Source organism: Micropterus salmoides, unplaced genomic scaffold, assembly GCF_014851395.1.
Source record: "Micropterus salmoides isolate LMB-PRFRI ecotype aquatic unplaced genomic scaffold, ASM1485139v1 Ms_hic_scaffold_17, whole genome shotgun sequence".
Taxonomy (NCBI): Eukaryota; Metazoa; Chordata; class Actinopteri; order Centrarchiformes; family Centrarchidae; genus Micropterus; species Micropterus salmoides.
This window is the reverse complement of record NW_024040817.1, coordinates 19,636,607-19,658,617: the sequence shown is the minus strand read 5'-3', so window position 1 is coordinate 19,658,617 and position 22,011 is coordinate 19,636,607. Positions and strand designations below refer to the sequence as shown.

The 22,011-nt window shown below is 42.5% G+C and overlaps 1 protein-coding gene across 2 annotated transcripts; it reads right to left on the bottom strand.

The window, feature by feature from the left end:
• Positions 1-135: 135 nt before the first annotated feature.
• Positions 136-21,380, bottom strand: pum1 (pumilio RNA-binding family member 1). 2 transcript variants are annotated; one of them, XM_038725144.1, is made up of 23 exons: positions 21,234-21,380; positions 17,176-17,348; positions 15,535-15,657; positions 15,061-15,129; positions 13,796-13,901; positions 12,646-12,839; positions 12,134-12,306; positions 11,773-12,037; positions 11,574-11,667; positions 11,101-11,199; positions 10,833-10,975; positions 10,470-10,608; positions 10,120-10,254; positions 9,365-9,664; positions 8,954-9,196; positions 6,662-6,932; positions 4,829-4,958; positions 4,488-4,622; positions 3,702-3,839; positions 2,945-3,070; positions 2,619-2,740; positions 2,280-2,472; positions 136-1,912 (listed from the first exon to the last, which is right to left on the bottom strand). In XM_038725144.1, exons 2-23 carry the CDS (start codon positions 17,335-17,337, stop codon positions 1,781-1,783), a joined length of 3,492 nt encoding a protein of 1,163 aa, XP_038581072.1. In that variant the 5' UTR covers positions 17,338-17,348; positions 21,234-21,380; the 3' UTR covers positions 136-1,780. The 2 variants fall into 2 exon arrangements, with proteins under 2 accessions (XP_038581072.1, XP_038581073.1); XM_038725145.1 differs by having other exon boundaries at positions 13,796-13,898.
• Between the last annotated feature and the right edge of the window lie 631 nt (positions 21,381-22,011).

The window sequence follows — 22,011 nt, the reverse complement described above, 5'->3', positions numbered from 1 at the left end:
TGGCTGGAACAGAAACCACGGCACAGATCCTGCTTTTTTTTCCTATGCAACTTAAAAATAAGTAGGAAAAAGAGTTTGTCTGCTCTGTCCGTTCACTCTGTGTGAGAGTGCATCAATGAAGCACACTTGAGACAGTTAAATTTTCAAAGTTTTTTTGTTCAGTTTGGTTTCAAAATAAAGATCACACAATTGTTTAGAGACAATCTACAACAGGAGTTACAAAAAATAGTTGCCCAGGCAATAAGCATACACAGGTTCTGTTAACTATACACATATGGTTACAGGTGTGCTCGTAGTAAATATACACAAGGCTGCTCCAAATGTACACCGCGCTGTGGCGGGCTGCCTCTCTCACCCAAAAGGACAGACAGTATGATACAGCACTTACAGCACTAGAGAAATGCCAAAAAACACAAAAATCTCCTCTGTACAATCCATGGGTTTACCCCTCTGAAAACAGTCACGGGTAACTGAAGGATTTTTTTAGGTGGGGGAGGGGGTTTAAATGAGAAACGGTTATTTCTCCCGCCCAGCCAGCATACCCATAAACATGACATATTTCATGGGGGTAAAGCATTCCTATAAAAAGATCTTAAAAAAGGTCAAAAAAACAAAACCTTCAACATAAACCAGAAGACAGCACTAAGTCTAACATAACGTGTCCAATTGGGAATCAGTGGGAGATCGACGTCTTAAGTTAAGCAGTGACAAGATAAAGATAAAACCAAGCGTGGCGAATCTTTGTACAAGTTCTACGCTGTATAGAAAGGGCTTTTCAAAACAAAAATTTGATATTACAATTTACAATATACAACAACTCATATGTCACAACCAAGGAGGTGAGAATATACACTGAAATGCACAGGGGTTTTTTTTTTCTAATATTTTTTTTTCCCAGAGTGAGCTTTTTTTAATATTTTTTCTTCTCATACCAAAAAGGGTGGTAAAGCACTTTTACATTACAAGGGTTTACAAATGTACAATTATACAGTCAGAAGTATGTGGTCACTACTAGGATACATTATAGATACAGATTCAACATCAAAAACCAGAAAAACTACAAAGTTTTATATATATATTTATATATATATATGCAAAGGTCTACACCAAGTATACACGTTATATTTATAGAAGCAAGACCAGAAAACGAATCTCCCATGCTAAATGATCTGTCTGCTGGTTAGCTGATGGCGTGTGTTCGTCTATGATTCTGTGACGTCAGACAAATTAAATACTCGTTCCATCTTATAGTGGTAAATAGCTAGGAAGGGAGGAAAGGGAGGAAAGGGAGGGGACACTAGGATTGTATGTGCAGCAGTAGCAAAAAGTGAAATTATTTTTGAGTTTTATCAGAAAAGGGGGAAATGAAAGGAAGGACAAAAAAACAAAAAAAAGAAGGAGTGGTGCGATGAGTGGAACAGGTCTCACCTTTCTCCACTGCCTGGCCTCCTTCCCTCCCTCCCCCAGTTCACAAGGCCTGGGCTTGGGTGGGGGAGGGTCAACAAAATCCGACAAAAAAACCCCAAACAACCCTAAGGCCGCCTTTAGCAACAGGCACCTCCCAAAGGGTTGTCATGGAAACAGGGGTGCGAGGGGTACTCTACATCCTCCGTCAGTAGGATGTGGAGGAGGGGTGGTGGTGGTGGTGTGGCTACCATGCCTTCCGAAGAGTCAGACAGGGACTTAGGGTGGGGCTGGGAGACATGACAGCATTAGGAGGGCGAGGTGAAGGGGGGCAGATCATGTGCTAGACATGATTTCAGGCTTGAGGGGGGTGGGTTTACATGATGCCATTAGGAGGGCCACAAAGAGGACCCAGGTCAACGCCGTTCTTCATGTAATACTTCTCCAGCTTGGCCAGGATGTGTTTTCCATACGTGTACTTCCTCAGGGTGGAAATGTGGGGCCGGATCTGCACAGAAACCAAAACACACATGTTCAAACTGGATATGGACAGTATGCACTTCCTATACACCCTTGTGTTTCCCCTTCACTTGTGCAGATGTTTTGCATAACCACAACACCTATTTGTTTGGAAACCAATGATGCTTACGTGTCATTGCCTAGGGAACCCGTGACAATAGTGACCTCATTAACATTTATTGATGTGCAGGTAAATGAATGTGTGGGTCGATGGGTTGCCAGAGATTTATTCCCCCCCAGTCAAAAGGTTGATATATACTGCTGAAACAAGTCTGAACATGTCTGAAAGCGCCTTACTCTACTGTGTTTGACCAAAGCTGATTATGTCAATACAGTACCCTCTTCCTTCCAGCTACCTTGTGCATTACGATCTTGCGCTGGGTGGGCTCGGCCACATCGATCATCTTCTGCACCACGTAGTTGGCATACTGGTCCTTCATCATGGTGTATAAGGCACTATGGGGGCCCTCAGTCAGGCTGCACACCTCATCTATCAGCACTGCCCGTTCTGCCCGTGATGCATGGGTCACACACTTCTCCACCACATTACTAGAGAAAGGCAGGGACAGGTGAGTGTGACAACATGTTTCAAAGAAGGAAGAGGAAAAAAAAGTCTGGCTGCAATTGTGAAAAAACTAAAGAAAACCCTTTTCTGAAGAAGGAGGGAAGAAAAGACAGAAACGTCATGTTTTTACCTGGCAAACTTGTGCTGGCTGAGTCCCAGTACATTGCCTCTGATCTCAGCAACTATCTTGCTCTTGTCCTCAGCTCGGCCATGCTCCAAAACATGCTGGATCACGTAGTTGCCATACTGGTCCTAAATAAAACAAACCACACAGACACATTTACTGCAACGTGAGGACACCAGCTTGTGCCTCTGACGTCAAACACGCAGACAACTTCAAAAATCTGGACAGAGATAAGCTTTATTTAAGCCAACGAGAGTCATTCTGAAAAAAACATAGCTGGTGGAAGAAGAAAGACCACAGTGATTGCTAGTTTGTGTGATATTGTGTGTTACCTGCACCAGCTGCTCTGTGTGTTGATGGAGCTCCTCTAGTATAGGCAGCGTCTGTTCAGGAAGGCAGTGTTCGAGAATGCGCTGAATGACTCTGCAGCCATAAGGGTGAGTGGAGAGGGCGAAGACCTGAGACACACACATTTTACTTATTCAATACGTACACCAAGTGGCCCTGGAACACAGTGAGTTGAACACAACACTTATTTACTTCTGTTCAAAATGTTTTCACTTAAAGAAGGTGCAGGTGACAGGCATACTTTCACACAACAAGCCTACCTCCTGCAGGGAAAGTGAAAGCAAATTCCTGACATGCTTGCAGCTACACAAACAAATCTGAGCCATCAAGTAGAAACCATGCAGTTACACAACATTCAAATGTATTAGAAGCAAAACGCACACATCAGTGAGATTTACAGACAGCGAGTCCTCAAAACTGAAACCTTACATTTGTGTCAAACAAAAAGGTATAAACACACCGAAGTCTTTCTTTTAACACTTTATGCTAATATAACATTTAGCTGGTGGAAGGAAGATGGCTGTTACCACAAGGCTGAGGTTTCTGTTGCCATGGCAACGTACCCTGTCCCTGGAAAGGACGTGTCCATGTACTTTGGCGGTGACAATATGCTTGCAGCCCCAAGGCAGCAACAGTGCACACGAGTAAAAGTATGTGTGTGTGGATGTCAGCCAAGCACCGGCAGTCTTCAGTGATTGAATGTGGAAATATTGTGTGCGCGCACACACAGAGTGGACCCACCTGTCCCTTAAAGGCGTCAATGATGAAGTGCAGCGCGTGAGGCTGGACACACTCAATACACTTCTGCACCACGTGGTTACCATTCTGGTCCTTCACACACTTCAACACATGGCCATCCAGCTCCCGCACCATCTCACTCTGCAGGGAGGAGGAGGAGGAGGAAGAAGAGGGAGAACATGGACAGGGACATGTAATCGTTTGTGAGAAGTCAAATAATGCCTGAAAGCATTTTGCAATCTCTCATTTTTCACAGTGGCTCACAGCCCAACAAATAACACAAGGCTTTAAACAGTTGCCCAGGAGAAATCTATTGAGGTCCATTAAGGAGAGATGGATAAGTTTCTCTCTCACACAACCTTACCTTTTCTCAAAACCACTGAATTTAAGCATATTTTTTTCCTGATCTCCCGCTAGATTTATCTTAACACCTGCAGTTCAACATTTGCATATAAACTGTGGTATCATTAGCCTCATTCATTGTTGATGATAGAGTGCCTGCAAGGAACCTGCTGCTTCCCGAGGCAGCCCCAACATAAAACTCATAATGTAGATGAAAAATGCCATTTCAGTGCGAGGAGCGCACCTCTTTATCGATTCAGCATTCTACTATATAAACAGAAATTAGTCATCCATGAGCAATGCACCCTCATTCAAAACTGAATTATGAGCCCACAGATAGCACATATACTTGCAAACCTTTTTAATTACAGTAATTAATGCAAAAGGTACAATCTGTTTCCATTGTTTATACTTTCATAAAAGTGCAATGAGAACTAGTGTACTTACAATGACCTGCTGATCAGAGGGGATGAACTCCAGAGCTTTCTGAATGACCCTGCAGCCGTACATCTGCAGGGCCAGAGACAGCACATGACCTCGGATCCTCTCTGCCAGAGCCAGCTTCTGGTCCAGGCTGCCAAACTGAAACACAGACACACAGAAAATAAGCCTGTAAATCCTCTAATCCATTTAATAATACATGACACAATCGCATGTCCATTACACATTCAAACAGTCAACAAATCAGGCGCAGTTCTAGAGAATCAGTTTTCCCATGAATTCAACCATGGCGACTCAAATCAAGTTTTGTAATCATATTGAAAGTGGCCAAATTTACACACACACACCTCAAAGAACTTCTGGATGACATAATTTCCAAAGACATCCACCATGAGCTGGTAGGCCGCCTGCAGTATCTCACTGAAGACAAGCTGGCGCTCCGCTGAACTGGCTCGCTCCAATTTCAACTGGATAAACCTTTAAGAGACAGAGAGGATGAGCCAGATATTTTGTACTAAGTTGCAGAGATACCTGTACTTGTACTGTTTTGTTATGATAATTAGCTTTTGATTATATATAAAGTCTCATCAGAAAGGGTACAGCCTGCTCCTCCTAAAACCCTCCTAAAACCCTCTAAATATATAAAGGGGATTTACAAAGTTTGGATGAACTTGTAGACTAAGACAAACACAGACTGTGACAGAACAATAAAGTGAAACAGAGATAGACACAGAGAGAGCTGCTCCTTTATATTTAACCTGAGGGAACAGTCAAACAAAAGGAGATGAAATTCAGAGCAGAGAAGGAACCAAGCAGCCTGTGAGGTGAAGTGATGGATGCCAGACAAAAAGCAAAAGGAGATAAGAGGACAGAGATGTTGAAGAGACTTAGGAAAGAATATGTCTGGAATTTGCAGACTGGTGTATTAATAGATCATTTGAGCGTAAAAGTCTGCATCTGAGGCAGGACTGGTTCAACCCAGACAGACCCAGAAACCAGAACCCCATAGTGGAGAACTATGATAGTATGGAGGGACATACATATATAGGAATGTCCTGAGGGCTGTAAGTTAGCAAATCTAGCCCGTTCACATTCTGTGTTGAACGTGAAAAGACAATGAACATTGATCCAGCACTCAAGTTGACACTTGTTTTTCTGCCTTAAGGCCACTATACACCAAGAGATTCTGGGCCATCCAAGATGAAAGTTGACAAATTCTGAGGGAGATGTGGTGAAAGTTCAGTTAGTTTTCACTGTGAGACACATCCACCAACATCCAGCCCAAAGATTTGGAGACAAAAGACAGGCTGCATCAAAATCTTGACAATGTCAAAAGTTTTTTTAAAAAGGGGCGAAAAAGGAGTCTGAGAAAACTAAGTGTCAGAGAACACACTGTATCAGAATCCCTGCTTTGAAAACTGGGGAAGTCAAGTTTGAAAGACGTGGCCATTAACCAGTCAGGGAGGATCTAATGAAAGACGCTCATGGGCTGCAATGTGGAAAATGTAGGGTTCAGTGTTTTTTTGGAGCATAACCCATACTTGGGAGGAAAGGTTAGGATCTCTTGACTTCTGTTGCATCAATTAAATTTTTCTGTAAGCTGTGTCTTGCAAATCAACCAACTTCATGAAAGTGCACCACTAAACTGTTAAAGTACAGCAATCAGACCCATTTCTCACAATGTGACTGCTGCTATGGCCCATGTCAACAAATTAACCAATTGGAATAGGACATAAAATCATGTGTACTGGCTGACAGTCTGGGCACCATTTATGGATAAAGCGCCAGCGCTACAGCCTAAAAATGTATTAACAACTCTTAAAACATCCACGGCTATTGCCAAAGTTTGTTTTGTTTCATTTTCAAAACATGAAAGAGGTGCACATGCATGCTGATGACGTGTTTCTCACTGCATTTTTTTCTACTGATGTTGTAGCACTAATACTTTACTAGGCATCCACTATACAATCTGACTCGTTTGAAAATGGATATTAAACTGACAACCAAGATTTTATTAGACCTACTTTTTGCCCTGTGTGACATGCAATGGGGGCATTAGCCATCAAATTTTGATTTGTTTCCCCATTTGAAGTGAAAATCTAAGTTATCAAATTGGGATTGACACCGATGTCTTACTGCACTGTCTCTTTCAGGTTGAGGTGATATTTGCATGTGCGTACCTGCTGCCGTGCTGGTCCTGGCTGAACTCCATGATGTGGCCAGCAATGTCTCTGAGCTGCAGGTTAGGGTAGCGGTTGTTCCTGAAGTCCTCCAGCAGGCGGCTGCGGCCTGACGGCATCACGTCTGACATGCCGTAGCGTAGCCGTGACGACGGGAACAGCTGGCTGCTGGGTGAGAAGAGGGAGGAGCCCGAGCTAGCAGCGCTGCGGTACTTGGCCTCCGCTCCTGGGGCTGCAGAGATGAAACGCCCACTGCCGTTGGTCAATCCTCCTGAGGGATCAGAAAGAGTAGGGAGGTGATTGGTAGAACTGGCACTGTCCCAAGTCTAATAATCCAATATTGCTCAGAAGAAAGAAAAACTCAAGGAAATGAATATAAATCGGTATTGGCGTGTAGATGTCTGCGGGTGGGAGAGTTATCAAGCACGTAAAGTTTTGTCCAGATGTGAGCATGTACACTGAAGTTACAACTTCCTGTGTCATGGCGAAGAGTTGATCTTTGACGCCACGCCACAGATACGCCCATTGACGAAAACTCAGATAGCACAACTTTTCATCTTCAATGCCTTTAGAAGGCACAGCACAAATTTGAAGTCGGTCGGACTAAATCCCTAGGAGAAGTGTGTAAATCATCCAAAATTTGACGTAAAATTCAAAATGGCCGACTTCCTGTTGGTTTTAGGGCATCGCTCCAAGAGGCTTTTTTGTGCGTCTGGACAAGATACACGTACCACAAGAGATTTCGTGCATGTAGATTGAATGTGAACGAGGGGATAATTTTTTCCAATTTTCTAGGTGGCGCTAGCGAGTCATTTTGCCACGCCCATGCGCGAAACCCATAAAATACGAAATTTTTCACCAGTTCTGACATGTGTGCAAAGTTTGGTGAGTTTGAGTATGTTTAGGCCCCCAAAATTGAGCTTACTTTGCAAAAATAAATAAATAAATAAATAATCTTTACAAATTCAATAGGGACCTCGCACGGTTCGTGCTCGGGCCCTAATAATAAAAAACAGGTCATACTTGTGGACGGTTAGTTTAAATTAGCATGCCAATTTTTAAAAGCAGGGGATTTGTCTCTGCACGTCAAAATACTGCTGCATTGAATACTTGCATGGGTTAACACAGATTAATTTTTTAAATTGATGACACTGCAGTACTACATTTTTTAGACAGAATCATGAAAATTATATTATAGCTATGCAGCACAGAAACATAGCACAGGATGGCAGCACTGCCTCAAATATTAAGCTGGCTACACTTAGCAAATAAGCAAATAAAGTGACAACACAAACCACAGACAAATTAAGACCTCTCTGACACGGTCTTGGCAAAAACGAGTGCATTATTTAATGTTTTCAACTGCCTTAGATTATGTTGTGCAAGTGTTACTGAAACACTGTCTAATGTATTTATTTAAAAATTAAATGCGTTTTTAAGTATTCTCAAGCCATATCTGTACCAGGTGGTAGCTAAATGCTGGTGGAGCATGATTCGAACCAGACTACATACACATATTCCAGTTAGTGTCTGTACACTAGTTGAGGATGTCAGGGCCTAGTTTCCTTCCTTCAAATGTTGCTATTTACTGCCGTTCACATCTGTATAGTATGACACATCCAGAGACTAGGAAATTGCCAAAAGCTAGGTAATCTATCAGTCGGTGCGAAGCCTCGACTCGACACTTTGATTGTTGTTTCATCACACTTGAGTGTTTGTATTACACTTCACTCTGTCAAGTGTCAATAATGGAAAGCACACAGGAAGCAATAAAAGTCGTCACCGGTAATAAAACATGCTGCTTTACAAATCTGCTGTCACAACAGCGGACTTTGAGCTCGGTAGGACACATTTAGTAACAGTATAAAAAAATTTATATTACATTACAAAATGTGAGAACAGTACTTTCCATGGGTATAAGACTACACCTGGGCATCTTTTGTCAAAGTACTAAAAGATTACACTTGTGTTAAAAATGAACATTGTTTTATAAATCCAGATAGCTCCATGTGTTCAATAAACTGATGATGCAGTGAAGCTAGTGGGTCTGTACAGCTGTGTCCTACGCACAACAAGGGCTTTTGAAAATACTGGGACCAATCTGGGGCAGTAAATGATACCAATTGTTAGTCACATCTGGTATATTCTGGCAAACATTTGTAAACACTAACACTGGCTTTGTGTTTGGCAAAAGAGCACTAGCACGGTTTCCACAGAGTCACAAAGTAGCTATTCCAGCGATATTACAGTGGAGCACAACACAATCACACTGATAATCTCAATCCCATTTACCGAGATTGAGGTTGGACGAGGAACTGTGATTCGACAGGGAAGGTGGGGGTGTGAGGGAATGGGAGGGCCCCTGGTTTGGTAGGGGCATGCCCACGGGGCCTGGGGAAGGACTGAAGCCCAAGGCGCCGTTATAGAAGCCTCCATGGCCAATCGGGGTGAGGCTGGAGGGCGTGCGTTTGTACAGCTCATTGTTGCCCGTCAGGGAGTCCCGCCTGGAACCGCTGCCACCACTGGAGTTGGCCACTAGAGGGAGACAAAGACATTAATTAAGTATCTGTAGGAACAGTGAAATGTCAATTACTGTTCTTGTTTAACAGCTAAATTTTAGTCTATGAAACATAAAAACAACTTCAGCTGACCACTCTGACAGACTCTCCAGCAGTAGACAGTGTGGGAAAGGTGTATTCCTACCTGCCGTGCCAAAGCCTCCCAGGGTGGCCCCCAGTGTGGCACCGAGGGAGGAGGAGTTGGGCTGGCTGAAACCCAAGGATGCAGAACCTGGTCCAGGTTGGCCAGAACCTTGTGAGAAAAGAGAAGAGCTCTGGGAGGAGGAGCTGAGGGAGGAGGATCCGTAGAAGGAGCTTCCTCCCAAAGTGCCACCAGGGCCACCCTGCTGCTGAGGCTGCTGGGACGTCATGGCTCGAAACGGACCGTTGGCCCCACCGCCCAGACCACCGTTGGCACCACCGGCGGAGGCTGCTGCTGCTGCAACTGGAGGGAAAGAATACAGAGAAGTGACTTCACAGGTTTTCCTTCTGGCCAACCAACGTGTCCTTTCTAACAACTCTATAAATAGTCACACTGAAAGACTTTCATTTGACAAAGTGCCACAAAGATTCTTAAGGATACATTTAAAAGGACACTTTTTTTTTTTTTTTTTTAAACGCTAACAATTCTTTGCGTCATCTCTAATATTAATGTACACCAAACTCCCCTTGTTGCTGGGAACTCCTTGTAAACATCTACAGCTAGAATAAAAAATCAGTCTCATAATCCAGTAATTGCATGTTCTGGATAAATAAGACATTCAGAACTTGTTTTTAAAGACCACAATGTCCAATCCCTTGTTTTGTGTGCATGACATCCTTCTTTGTCCTGTTTGCTGCAGCGAACAACAGAAACAGGCCAGGCCTTTGACTAAGGCTTTACATGCATTGCTGTCTTACCTGCTTGTGCTGCAGAAGGAGATATGATGACAGAGGCAGGGGCCATGAGGCGGACAGGGCCACTCCTAGCTCCGGTGTTGACCACCAGAGCCCCTGTCTGGTCATAGTAGGCTGCAGGGGCCAGGACGGGATAGCCTGAGAAAGAGACAGCAACAAAAGGAATATTCAGAGTGTACCTAATTGATTTTATGTCCTTTCTTTCATGTGGGTTATTTTAGCTTTCACTGACTGAGTCCTCTTGTTTGGACATTTCTAGCTAAGATATCTGGGAATTCTGCTGTAATAGCAAATGTAATTGAATTTGTTGGGAGTTTAAAAGCAATAGAAGTTTTGCAGAGTGTCATACTCACCAGGAACTCCTGCTGCTAACCCCTGCCCAAAGGCAAGGGCTGAGTTGACTGCAGCTGCAGCAACCAGCTGGTCATTCTGCTGACCCTGCTGACCTTGGCTAGGGGTCAAAGGTCGCTGATTGCCCCCAGCACGCATCACCTTGACCAAGTAGGAAATCAAGAGGCACATATGAGCAAAGTATAAGTAAATAAACAGCAGTCTGTCTAATTTCCTGATAATAGATTCTACACAGACTACAATAAGTGTGATGTGTATAGATCCAAGTAAAGCAGCAGCGAGACTGAACGCACATTTAAACTGGCACATAAGGAGAGCTCTGACAGAAACATCTTGACAGTTTTTTTGGCGAGCAGCCGACTGACCTGCTGTTGGTTCTGCTGGCCCTGGTTTGCCGCCTGCTGGTTAGCCGAGTTGTTGGCTGCAGCAGCCTGCTGCTGGAAAAGGTTTGCTGGGTAAACCCCCCAGGGAGTCACACCGTAGTACTGGGGAGGCATCACTGCCGGACCTTGATGCAAACGAATACACAAAACAGAGGTGAGATAGGACAATTGTGTGTGTTTCTGCATAAACATGAATGTTTCTAAACCTTCCAACATCTAAATGGAGCTCATTTCAAAACACACGTCTCACCGAGTGTAGCTGCGGCTGCGAGTCCAGCTGTGTAGGGGTCTGTCCCCGGTGGAGCAGCACTGATGATGTAAGGATTGGGCACAAAAGCTGGAGCCAGACCTGAGAAAACATGGATACAATGTATAACAAACACTTCAGGACAAACTCTTGCAAATCCAAAATTAAGACTCTAGATACTAATAATAAAGCTTCTCTTTTTTTTTTTTTTTTTTATTTATTTTTTTTACTTAAAATCATGTGGTTGCACTTTCCATTCTGTTGTAAAGCTTTGTATAGTGAGTAAAATGTAATAATCAATAGGAATGGCAAATGCTATAAAAATAAGACCAATGGTGTAAAAAATGTGGCACACTTAATTGAGACAAATAAAAGGAAATCAAACAGTGAGAAAATGTCAAATAACAAATAAGACACTGACATTTAGCTCTCCTGCTCATATATCCATGCGCGAACACACACACACACACACTTACCAATATGAGGCTGCTGTGCCGCTGCCAAGGCATACTGCTGCTGTTGGGCTGCTGTTAACTGCTGCACTGCTAGGGCATTGTTTCTTTGAAACAGCTGCAAACAACACGGCGAAAGGTGAATCACATTTTAATGCCGCTCGAAGAGTCTCTTAGTGGTCTAATACAAATACTTTTGTTCTACTCTGCCTGCTGCTCTTACCTGCTGCTGGTTGGTGTAATCAAATAACCCCACAGTGGGCGCAGAGTCCATCTGCATCTGGGAGTTGTAGTCAAACTGAAGCGGCTCCATCACAGACTCCATGGGGTCCATGGTGACGCCACCTTGTTCCACGCCAGAGAAGTCTTCAGGTGGTTTAGGGCCTCCACCACCACCTAAGGGTGTCAGCCCCTCGCCCCCTACACCCCCGGGACCTCCCAGCAAATCACCCTCTGGGCCGGGGGCTGGCATGTTGCCTGGTGGTCGACTGAAGGGGTGAGAAAAGAGGAGTCGTCCAGTTTACATCTAAAGAGGGTGTTTGTAGAGCGAGATGCATTTGTGAGTATGTGATTTTCTGTCCTACCCAAACTCTTTGACGTCGACATCGAGGCCATTCTGCACAGGCAGCCCATTAGGGTTGATGACGTCGCCAATGACATCCGCTTCGCCTTCTGTCAATTCTTTCAGTTTCTCTCCTTCAAATGTCGCCTTTGGCTTCTCCCTCTTCTCCTCCTCCACCTCTCCATCCCTCTGCCCCTGTGTGATGGAGAGAGACAAGAGATATGACTGATAAACAGAAATACAGAGGTGCTGACAGTGACAGATGGCAAACACAAAAGGTACAGAGTGGGAAGGACAGACTGACATGGGCGAGGTGAAAGACCTGTCCCCATTTTATCACAGAGGACACACAGTGAGAGAAAAATGACAGATGGGGTGTGCAGTCGAGGATTTCAAAGGCTATTCATGATAATAAAAAAATAAAAATAAAAAAAGAGAATGAAATTTAACAAAAAAGGAAATTTAAGTGTGCAATACATGAGTAGTGAGACCACCACTGACGGACATAAAGAGAGAATAGACTGCAAGACTTACATAGGGTCCTTTTCGGAGGCAGGAATCCAGTTTGTCCGCTGGCGAGGAGGAGAGGACGTACTCCACCATGCTAACTCCCAGCCCTCCGCTCTCAGAGCGCGGTGACATCACCGAGCCTACCCCAACTTCACCACCGCCGTGGAAACCTTGCCCTGGCCGACGGGACACCATGATTGGCTGAGACACCGAGTGGTCTGACATGAGAGGAACACAGCCTGTTAAATAGCATTAGTGCGCGGGGGAGAAAACGCTACATTTGTTCCACAAACTGTCCTGGCATGAGTGTGACAGCTTCCAACATACAGACACCATTAAAAAGATAATATTGCTGGAAGTTTTTTTTTTTTACCTTCAGAAATATTAATGGAGGGACGTTTTACCTCCTACTGGACCAATTCTTTTTCCATATTATACTGAACACCTTTTATTACTTAATTGGCATCAGTCATTATAATCCCATTGATGGAGGTATAACCACCTGGGTTTTAAATTTCTTCTGTTACAACTTTCTGTTCCCTTTTTTCTGCTAATTTTCTCTCCAATTACCGCTGCGATGTGTAAATTGCCTTTACTGAGGTCTCTTACATTTTGTTTCCCATTATGAGCTCAAATGTATTTTAAAGAGGAAATTTATTTCAATCTGACTGTTCGGACTGGGCCGGAAACAGTTCATTTCATGGGACGCTGTATGTGATTTTAAACTATACATCATCAGCAACGTGGACTGCATGTTCACAACAGTTTTATGAAAATGTGACCGTCTTGTGCTGTCCTGAAAGCAAAATCCAAAAAATCTGCTGTCTATCGCACATTTTCAAGTTGAAACTACTAAAAGCATTTTACTCTACAAATATATGCATCACTTTCTGAGGTACCAGAATGATTCTGAAACACAGGGAAATTTCTTTTGTCATCATGCCTACAGAAATACCTGCATTGTGTTCATCAGCTGGGAGAACATAAGGGTGATTTCACTTTGACATCAGCTTTTGATTCTGACAAGAATCTAAATATATATTTTCAAACACCACTTTGGTTTCTTGATGTGCTTGTGAAAGAAAAACTACCATGTTTAGCAGCCCTTCCTGCATTATTAAACAGCATGCTGTCTACCACATTTTCAGAAACTTGAGGCGAGACTTCTATATACCTGAGGCACCCCATGCACTGTCCCTCCACTGGTCCAGAAAGATCCCTTTTGGTCCATCTTTCCCAGAGTCATCCGTCTCCCAGAACTTCTTACCAGTTAGCAGCTGCTACAGAGTCACAGGACAAGAAACAGGTTTACTAAAAATGGTTACAAAGATGTATTGCAAGTACATGGAAGAATGGGGAAAATAAAAATAAATATCAGTGATTAGTTTGTAACTGGCCATCTTAGCAGAAAGGCCCACAATTATTACTAACGTGATAATCTTCAGAAGGCCCTGTGCTTTTATTTTGATTTTTATTGGTGCTGCATTGCAATTTCCAGTAATACACACATCAGTTGGAAGTACTTTGACCCCTTATTGTAGCCCAAACAAACATGTACAGGCCATTCTAACTGGATGAGTGAAGCAAAAACAAAATAACACACCACCACAACTGAAGCCAGAGTAAAACAATAAGGGCTCATTATTTTCATTTAAAAATGTCAATCACTTGGAAAAGTGTTTGGACTTAGTGAGAGAGACCCATCTTAGCAGCACATTTGTGTTTCTCTCCATATCTCTATACACAAACTATTACAGTCAGCAGCTTTCTCAATAAAAAGACCTTGTTTCTGTAAACTAATATCATTTATCTTCTGGCAACAGGGAAACAACTCTTGGTGTCATGGGGACTTAGAATCTGAAACGCTGCCATTTTTAGGTGAACAAAGAATGTAACATTTCTTTCTAACATGTTAATACAGCTCATGTATTATGGCCATGAGATACCAGCGAACAGACATCAGCACTATGTTCAACAAGCCAAAACTAATTGTCGTGTAGACTGTGTTTAATAAATGCCAACGGTCAGTCCAACCATTTTAAATTAAAAAGGCATCTCTGCTCATTCTGCTCCTCTTCCCATCTTTCAGAGCTTTTCATTTGGAGAAAAAAACAACAATACCAACACAAGTCTAAACTACTTTTGGCTCAAAGGCTTTCCGCTGGGCAACTGATCCATTTATTTTCCCTTGGATTTCCTGTTATTCAAGCTCAACTCTCTGTGAGCAATCCATCATGTGTCTATTCAGCCAAGGCAAAAAACAGGGCGGACATTTTCATGTCAAGTGTTCACATGTAAAGTCTGACCTCTTCAAATCCAGTGCGTTTAACCCAAAGTTTAAATATCAAAACTGTACAGACACACAGCCAAAATGCCTTATTATCAGCTGAGGTATTTCTAGACAAAATGTAACCCCAACCATCAACCCCGAGGACTCACCTCTCCCATAGTACGTCCCTCCAGGGCCAGAGCCTGAAAGTCATGGTTCAGCTCGTCCATGGACCGCACCTGCAGACAGAGAACCGTGAGACATGAAAAGAATGACAAGTTATGTCCCTCTTACTCAACCAATATATAAAGATAAATTCAAACTTTCATAATTTAATTATTATGTTAATTAAGTAATTACCATCATAAATCATTTGCCTCAAATACTAGGCAAACACTGCATTACTATCATCCTGTTGTGCTCCAAGATGCTGTATAAAATTAGTAATGTTAATTACTTTTCTTATTTCAAAGCTTATTTCGAATTTTGAGGTTTTAAAGAATGCTTCAATAATTGCGATCTCAATATTGACCAAAATAACCATGATTTTGCCACAATCGAGCAGCCCTTGCACATATGGCACAATACAATGCTGCAATATATGTTACTACTTATGCAACACTGACACACACACACACACACACCTGGCTGTCATGGATGTTGTCTCCAGTGGGCCAGCGATGTTTGCCGGGCTGTTCACCGTGCTGCCGCTGGAAGAAATAGTCTACCATGGCATCATCCTGGGAACGTCCAGCACCCGCCACACCCTTAGAGACACACACAGACGTGCATATTATCCTGGAATTACTGACAACAGTAACAAGCAGATTGTGCCTGAGCAACAACTACAGACATGCAGCTATGGCTGGGACTGTAAGTATTTACCAATGTTTTACAGCGTTAATAATAAAAACAAAAACAACACAAACTCGAGCATGTGTAATACATGTGGAACATATGAATCAACATCAATAAACTGTAACTGAATACCCAGATACGTGTATGATATATAATGCAACGTCAAAAGGCAGCTCATATAAAATGTCCAAAATCTGCATGCTGCTTCCCTTTCTGTAGCTTCTTAGCAGAGAATATGGGATTGATACTAGTACTACAATATCTCTAATAATAAATACTAATGGATGCTGTCTGCTGGACAGTAATAAGAAAATTAAAGAGCTTAAATCCCAGGAAATACTATACAGGTAATTGAAAACAATTCATACAAGCCACTTTTTCAACCTTATGAACACATTAAAAAGGGAGACTAAATTTGTCGTATGCATTTTCAAAATTCATCACTAAAACAGCAACGTAGTTTGGGGTAAAGCCACATCCTCTATTCAAACAGGTCCAAATAGGAGGCAGCATTTCTTTTCACTGGCAAAGCTCACGCCGACTTCCTCTCTTACTCATTTTGTGGGTAAACACAAAATTCCCCACAAGGAACCGTCATTAAAGAATCAGTCAACATGTACTGGAAACAGCTGGGCTTGGTCATTCGCTGTACACGCAAAGTGTGCAGCAGAACAAGCTACTAAGATGTCATTTGATCAGACTAAATTGTTACTTATCAGATGGACTAGACAGTTTTTTCACAGGATAAGTCACAACAAACGCTGACCTTGTTATCAAGAAATAACATTTTAAAAATACTTAACAGATCATCCCACTCTGTGACCTTACAGTGCACCGAAGCCGAGACATTGTATGACTGTATGAGCCCAAATGTGTGACTTCAACCATGCTCAAACATGTATGATAAAACTTACAGACAAGTAATCTGAATTACTACCCTTTGTACTTGTAATTTACAAGCAGAGGCTTGAACTGTAACTTATCATTAGTATTTGCCCTACCGATGATGCTGTATGAGCTGCGGATATGGTTTGGCGGACAGACAACCTGCCTAGTTGGCGGCAGTAATTTTCTATTTGTGTGATATGAAGAAAAATGAAATGTATAGAGCCAATAGTTAGCCAATAGTTAGCAAAGCTAACAAATTGACATTTACCATTTCACAGGCTCTTACCAAGATTAATAATGGAACCATTACATGGCCATTTAGCATTGTACTGATTTTATTTTATTAGGCTAACATGCCTAGGGCTACCGTGGTTCAACATTGTGTAATGTAAACTAATAAATGTAGGGATTGTTAGTGAGAGAATCCACATTCCATCATTATGAAGGGCACTTAAATAGCTGTAGTACAGTGAGATGTCCCTTACTGACAGATGTTTGTCCGTGAATTAGTTAAAAATGTGAAAGTGTCAAGGTTTTACCTGCTGGCTGGGGGGTGTGGCCTGAGGGGTCTGCCCAGTTGGAGGGGCATGTCCTCCGCTGCTCAGCACCACGGGCATGCTGGGAGATGTAGTTCTATGGTGGGGGCTGAATGAATCCTGCCAGAGCACTGCTTTCCTCTTCAACACACACACACTGCTCATTCCACCACAGCCTGTCCAGAGAGAAGTACATCTGGGTCAATATAGTGAACAAACAAAACATTTGATAAGCTGTAACACAGAATTTACTCATTCAACATGGGGACCCTGTGCTCAGTTGCCAAGTATACCTAACTAAAACTAATACAGTCTAGTACAACTCCCCTGCAATAAATCCTTCAAACAGATTAAAATAATATGTTTTTACTGAAACTGCTTCAATTCTGTTCAGTTGCTGTTTCAATAACCAGCAACAGTTTCAAGGCTGCAGTTTCAAAAGCACCACATCCAACAAAAGTGAAAGAAGTAAAAACACCTTTCAGCATAAGGCAGCATGATTCAACAGCACCACGAAGTCAGGATGCACGATAATATCAGCATGACATCGACAAATTATATTGGTAATCGGCCCGAAATACCGTTATGACAGACCAATAAGATGCCGCTTGAATAATGAACATGCGACGCGAGTTTGTCTGTGGTGTGGAGGCTTTTGAAGTGTCCAAAACAGATAGCAAAGTTTCTATTTGCAATGACTGCTCAGCGTCGGTCAAGCGGGGAAGATCCAAATCCCTCCAATAAAGTACAGCCTACAAAATAATCATAAAGTTGAATCAACACCTCACTATAAGAGTTTCAACTAGAAATGAACACTGTAACCTTTATAGTATTTATTGTAGGGCTGTTATACTGACTGCATGAGTTTTGCAGACGTCTAGGTGTACCTAATAAACTGGCAAGTATGACAGGTAAGTATGTTATAAGCATGCAAACCTGTTTAAACCAGTCAGAACGATGCAGAAATTCAGACAAATACAGTCTTTGTAACTATATTCCAAAACACATGCACTGACAACTTTTTTTAAGCCAGCGTGGCTTATACTCTACTAGCTAATGTTCACAGCAACTAAATCCCAACAAACAAACTGTGATCCATGTTCTAACCCTACTGCATAAAAAACTGTGGTGACAGCAGACAAAATATGCAGTTAAACAACTGGGTCGTCTAATCGTTGTGCTATTCAAAAGATTTAAGATCAAAGTTCAGAGTAAGAGTAAGTTTTGCTGTTCTATAAATCCCTCGACACATCACTCAAGCACAAATGGAAAAGTAAGTACTACATAATCCCACATAAATAGTGCCAATATTGGTCATTTTAGAAAAGAAATGGACCTCCCACATTTGACAACTTCAGGCCACATCAGCGTTGCAAATAAATATGCAATATTATATATAATATCAGCACATATTGTAGCCTGATTTGGGTTTAATGTCAAACTGCACTCCAGTTGACAGTTTGGTTGGTACCCTTAGCTAACATTAACGCAGACTGTTACAACTCCACTACAATAAAACTACCTTTATGAAGGTTAATATGAGTTTCTAATACTTGTTTCATCTGATTTCTATCAGTGAGGGTAACATTATAACATTCATAAAGGTAGGATTTGTTGCAGTGATGATGTTGCATTAGTTTTAGGTGGGCGTACCTAATGAAAAGCCCCAGTTGTATCCAAACTGTCAGATACTTTCACACCAGCAAAACAGTGGTTCATTGTACTAACAGTCCCTCTTTGACTGAAAATGGTCCACTTAATAAAATTAACTGATGTGATGTCTATTTTGAAAGTAGAACTGCATTTCATTCTGCAGCACAGCAATAATTAAATATAACTGAATGTAAATACCTAACTAAACCCAATTAGTTTAACCCTTCTAATGAACCCAAAGTGTATTATTAAGTTTGTAGGTTGCAGCCACATAAAGTGACAGCGCTAATATTAATCACAGTGAATCATAACATTTTGGAGCAAAGTAAGTTTCTAGGTAATGCAATATTATTGAGACACTTATCCTAGTGGTCCGTATATCGGTCACAATAGTGCTCCCCTTCTCTGGTTTAAGGTATTCTATCTACAGACATTTAGCTGTTATGAAAATCTGTACAAAAGTGGCTTTAGGTGGGACGTGGTTGCAGATCACTGCTATCGGTCATAGAAGTTCACACAGCTGATTATGTCAAACCACCACCAGTAGAGTATAGTTGCCAGTTTATTAAGTACACCCGGCTAAAACAACAGTCCTGTAACAAATCCTGCCTTCATGAAGGTTATAATGTTCAGGTTTTGTTTAAACTCTTTGAGAGACATGTTGATTGGACTCTATGGTTATTTTGGAGGCTGCAGTTTGTGGTGTGCCATTGAATTGTATTATGCAGATTCCCTAATTTTTTTGTCAAAATTCATTTATATCAGTGAGGGTGAACTAAATTAATTAAAAACACCAATAATAAATTAGAAACACCAATAACAACAATACAGTTCAATAGCACCACAAACTTCATCATCCAAAGTGAACATAAAGATGAATAAACCAATATTAACTGTTATTAACTGTAATAAGCTTAGTTTAAGCTAAGTGTACCTAATAAAGTGGCAACTAAGTGTATTGCGTAAATGGAAACCATTATATTAGTAAGTTTGCCCAAGGGAGGTTATTGACTTTGTTTGTCAAGAAATGGAGAAAAACCCATATGAAAAGGCCAGAGGGGCCCTGTCATATAACCCCGGTTTAAGGGTTGTCGGTAGATTGTTATTATGTGAGCGATGATAAACCCAAGAAGTATCCGTTTGGTGGTCGTGGTCAACATGGGGCACAACAACCTAAGTGGTTTTCAGCAGTCAGAGGGATGTAATTTGTATTTTACAACCTCTCCTTATCCAACAAGCTTTAATCTCTGTTAAAAAAATGACCAGTTTCACATTAAGTGTCCCTACAGGCCATGAGGAAATTACAAGCAGTCCATTTTTTACAGAGCCATATACAGTAATTAACTTTGCCAGAGTCTGTGTGACAATGTGAAGCTTCAAACGCATGCAGCCTTCTCGCACCTCTGTTAAAACCACTGTCCAACACACCACCTCCATGAAGACAAAAAAATTTAAAAAAAAAAAAACACAAGCTGACAGGCTGAACAGTCCCAAAAGATAAAAACAAACCAGAATGCCAAGTGATCATTCACATATGTTCTCGTGGATTTGTTTTCTTGCTCTCTTAATTGAGCGACGGGGAAACGTTGGCTCTTTATTCCTTACAGCTCGAAATCAGGTAGAGAAACACCCGGAAATCCACAACACTGAGGCCATTCCCCAAAGCGAGGCGCACGCGGCTTTTTATGTTACAAGTTTAATTTAGCACACGGAAACAGGCACTGTGCTCCATAATCTAACTGGGTTAATCGTTATTCAAAACCGGGGATCAATCCACCGCATACCGGGCACAGACAGGGGTGTGACAATGCGAGCAGGCAACCTGCAGCTAGCAGGAGACAACGTTAGGCGTCTCAACACACACCAAACATTTCCCTCCTAACAGACATGACACATCAAAACGAAAGGGAACATGTAGACGCTTCGTGAAAGGGGGGTGGACACCGTTACCGGGGGTTCATTTTCATGGATCTGCGTCCACTCACGCCAGTGTCGGATCTGTTATGGAGGGTCCACTTGCCGTGTCTACCCACAATAACACGGCCTCCCAACACAAGCTCAGCCCGGGCGAACCGGTGGACAAACATAATGTCTAAAACAGCGGCAGCGGCTTCCTAACTCCACCGTGTTGTTATTAACAAACACCCGGGGGTCTCTACCTGTCTGCCGACCTCCCAGCCCCACAGGTCCCCGTGACGCGGATGCTAACAAAGGCCCGAGAGCTGTCTGGAGCGGAAGACCGACACAACGGGAGGAAGGCGAGCAGCAGAAAGGGGAGACAGCCGCCTCAGCCTCACGAAATACTCCTCTTTAGCCCCGGTCAGAGCCGCCATAACAACAATTCCGGCACCGATGCGTGAATAAGCAATGCCCCGTGCTGCCGCGACCGGGTAGGAGGTGATACTTACCGGCGGAGAGGGTGGATGGTTGCGGATTTCGGCCCCAGTTTCTCTCTGACACCCCAGGCTTTCACACCGACAACATGGCGGCTCGACGGAGGAGCAAGCAGGAGCGCTGCATGCCGGGAAGAGATGAGAGAGAGCGTGCGGTTCATTGCGCCAACCGGGAGGGGAGGGAGGGCCATACCGGACCGGTGTCTTTGTTATCTGTGTAATCTGTTTGGATTGTGGGGAGTATTTATAACGGATTTTGTTGTAACTTTATTCACATTATTTATTAATGGTGTAAAAAACAGCTTTTTTAAAATAAAAAATAGACTCTGGAACAGGGGGAAATTTTCCAACACATTTATATTTTACTGTATGACATCAGTGGTACTTACAGTAGAAAACACTGTTTTTTATATTATTTAACATTATATGGGGATGTGACGTGCTCTGGTCGGGGGTAGACTGTACACAACGCACCGGGGCCACATGGTCAGCGAGTGTGTGGCTGCTAGACGCTCCATTACACCTCCGGTAAGTAAATGGACGGTGTGAAAGAGGGGAGCATGTGGCGCAAATCACAAAAATACCCTTTTGGCTTTTTTGGAAATGTGCCAGTGATCACCTCGAGGCTGCAGACCGGAGAAAAGACGGCCCCAAACTGGTGTGTGGATGACGTAATGCAGCTAGATTAGATTATGGAAGCCCTTTAAAATCTGATAATCATATGAACATGTTTTAGAATAGGCTGCTAAACATAGGCTACTTGTGCGGTCCAGTCATACTGTATCAAATAATC

Coding starts and splice junctions, on each gene's coding strand:
- pum1 (XM_038725144.1), bottom strand. CDS start 17,337: ATGAGCAGTGTGTGTGTGTTGAAGAGGAAAGCAGTGCTCTGGCAGGAT. Junction 15,130..15,534: donor ACAACATCCATGACAGCCAG/GTGTGTGTGTGT, acceptor CTCTGTCTGCAG/GTGCGGTCCATGGACGAGCT. Junction 3,840..4,487: donor CCTCTGATCAGCAGGTCATT/GTAAGTACACTA, acceptor TCCTCCCTGCAG/AGTGAGATGGTGCGGGAGCT.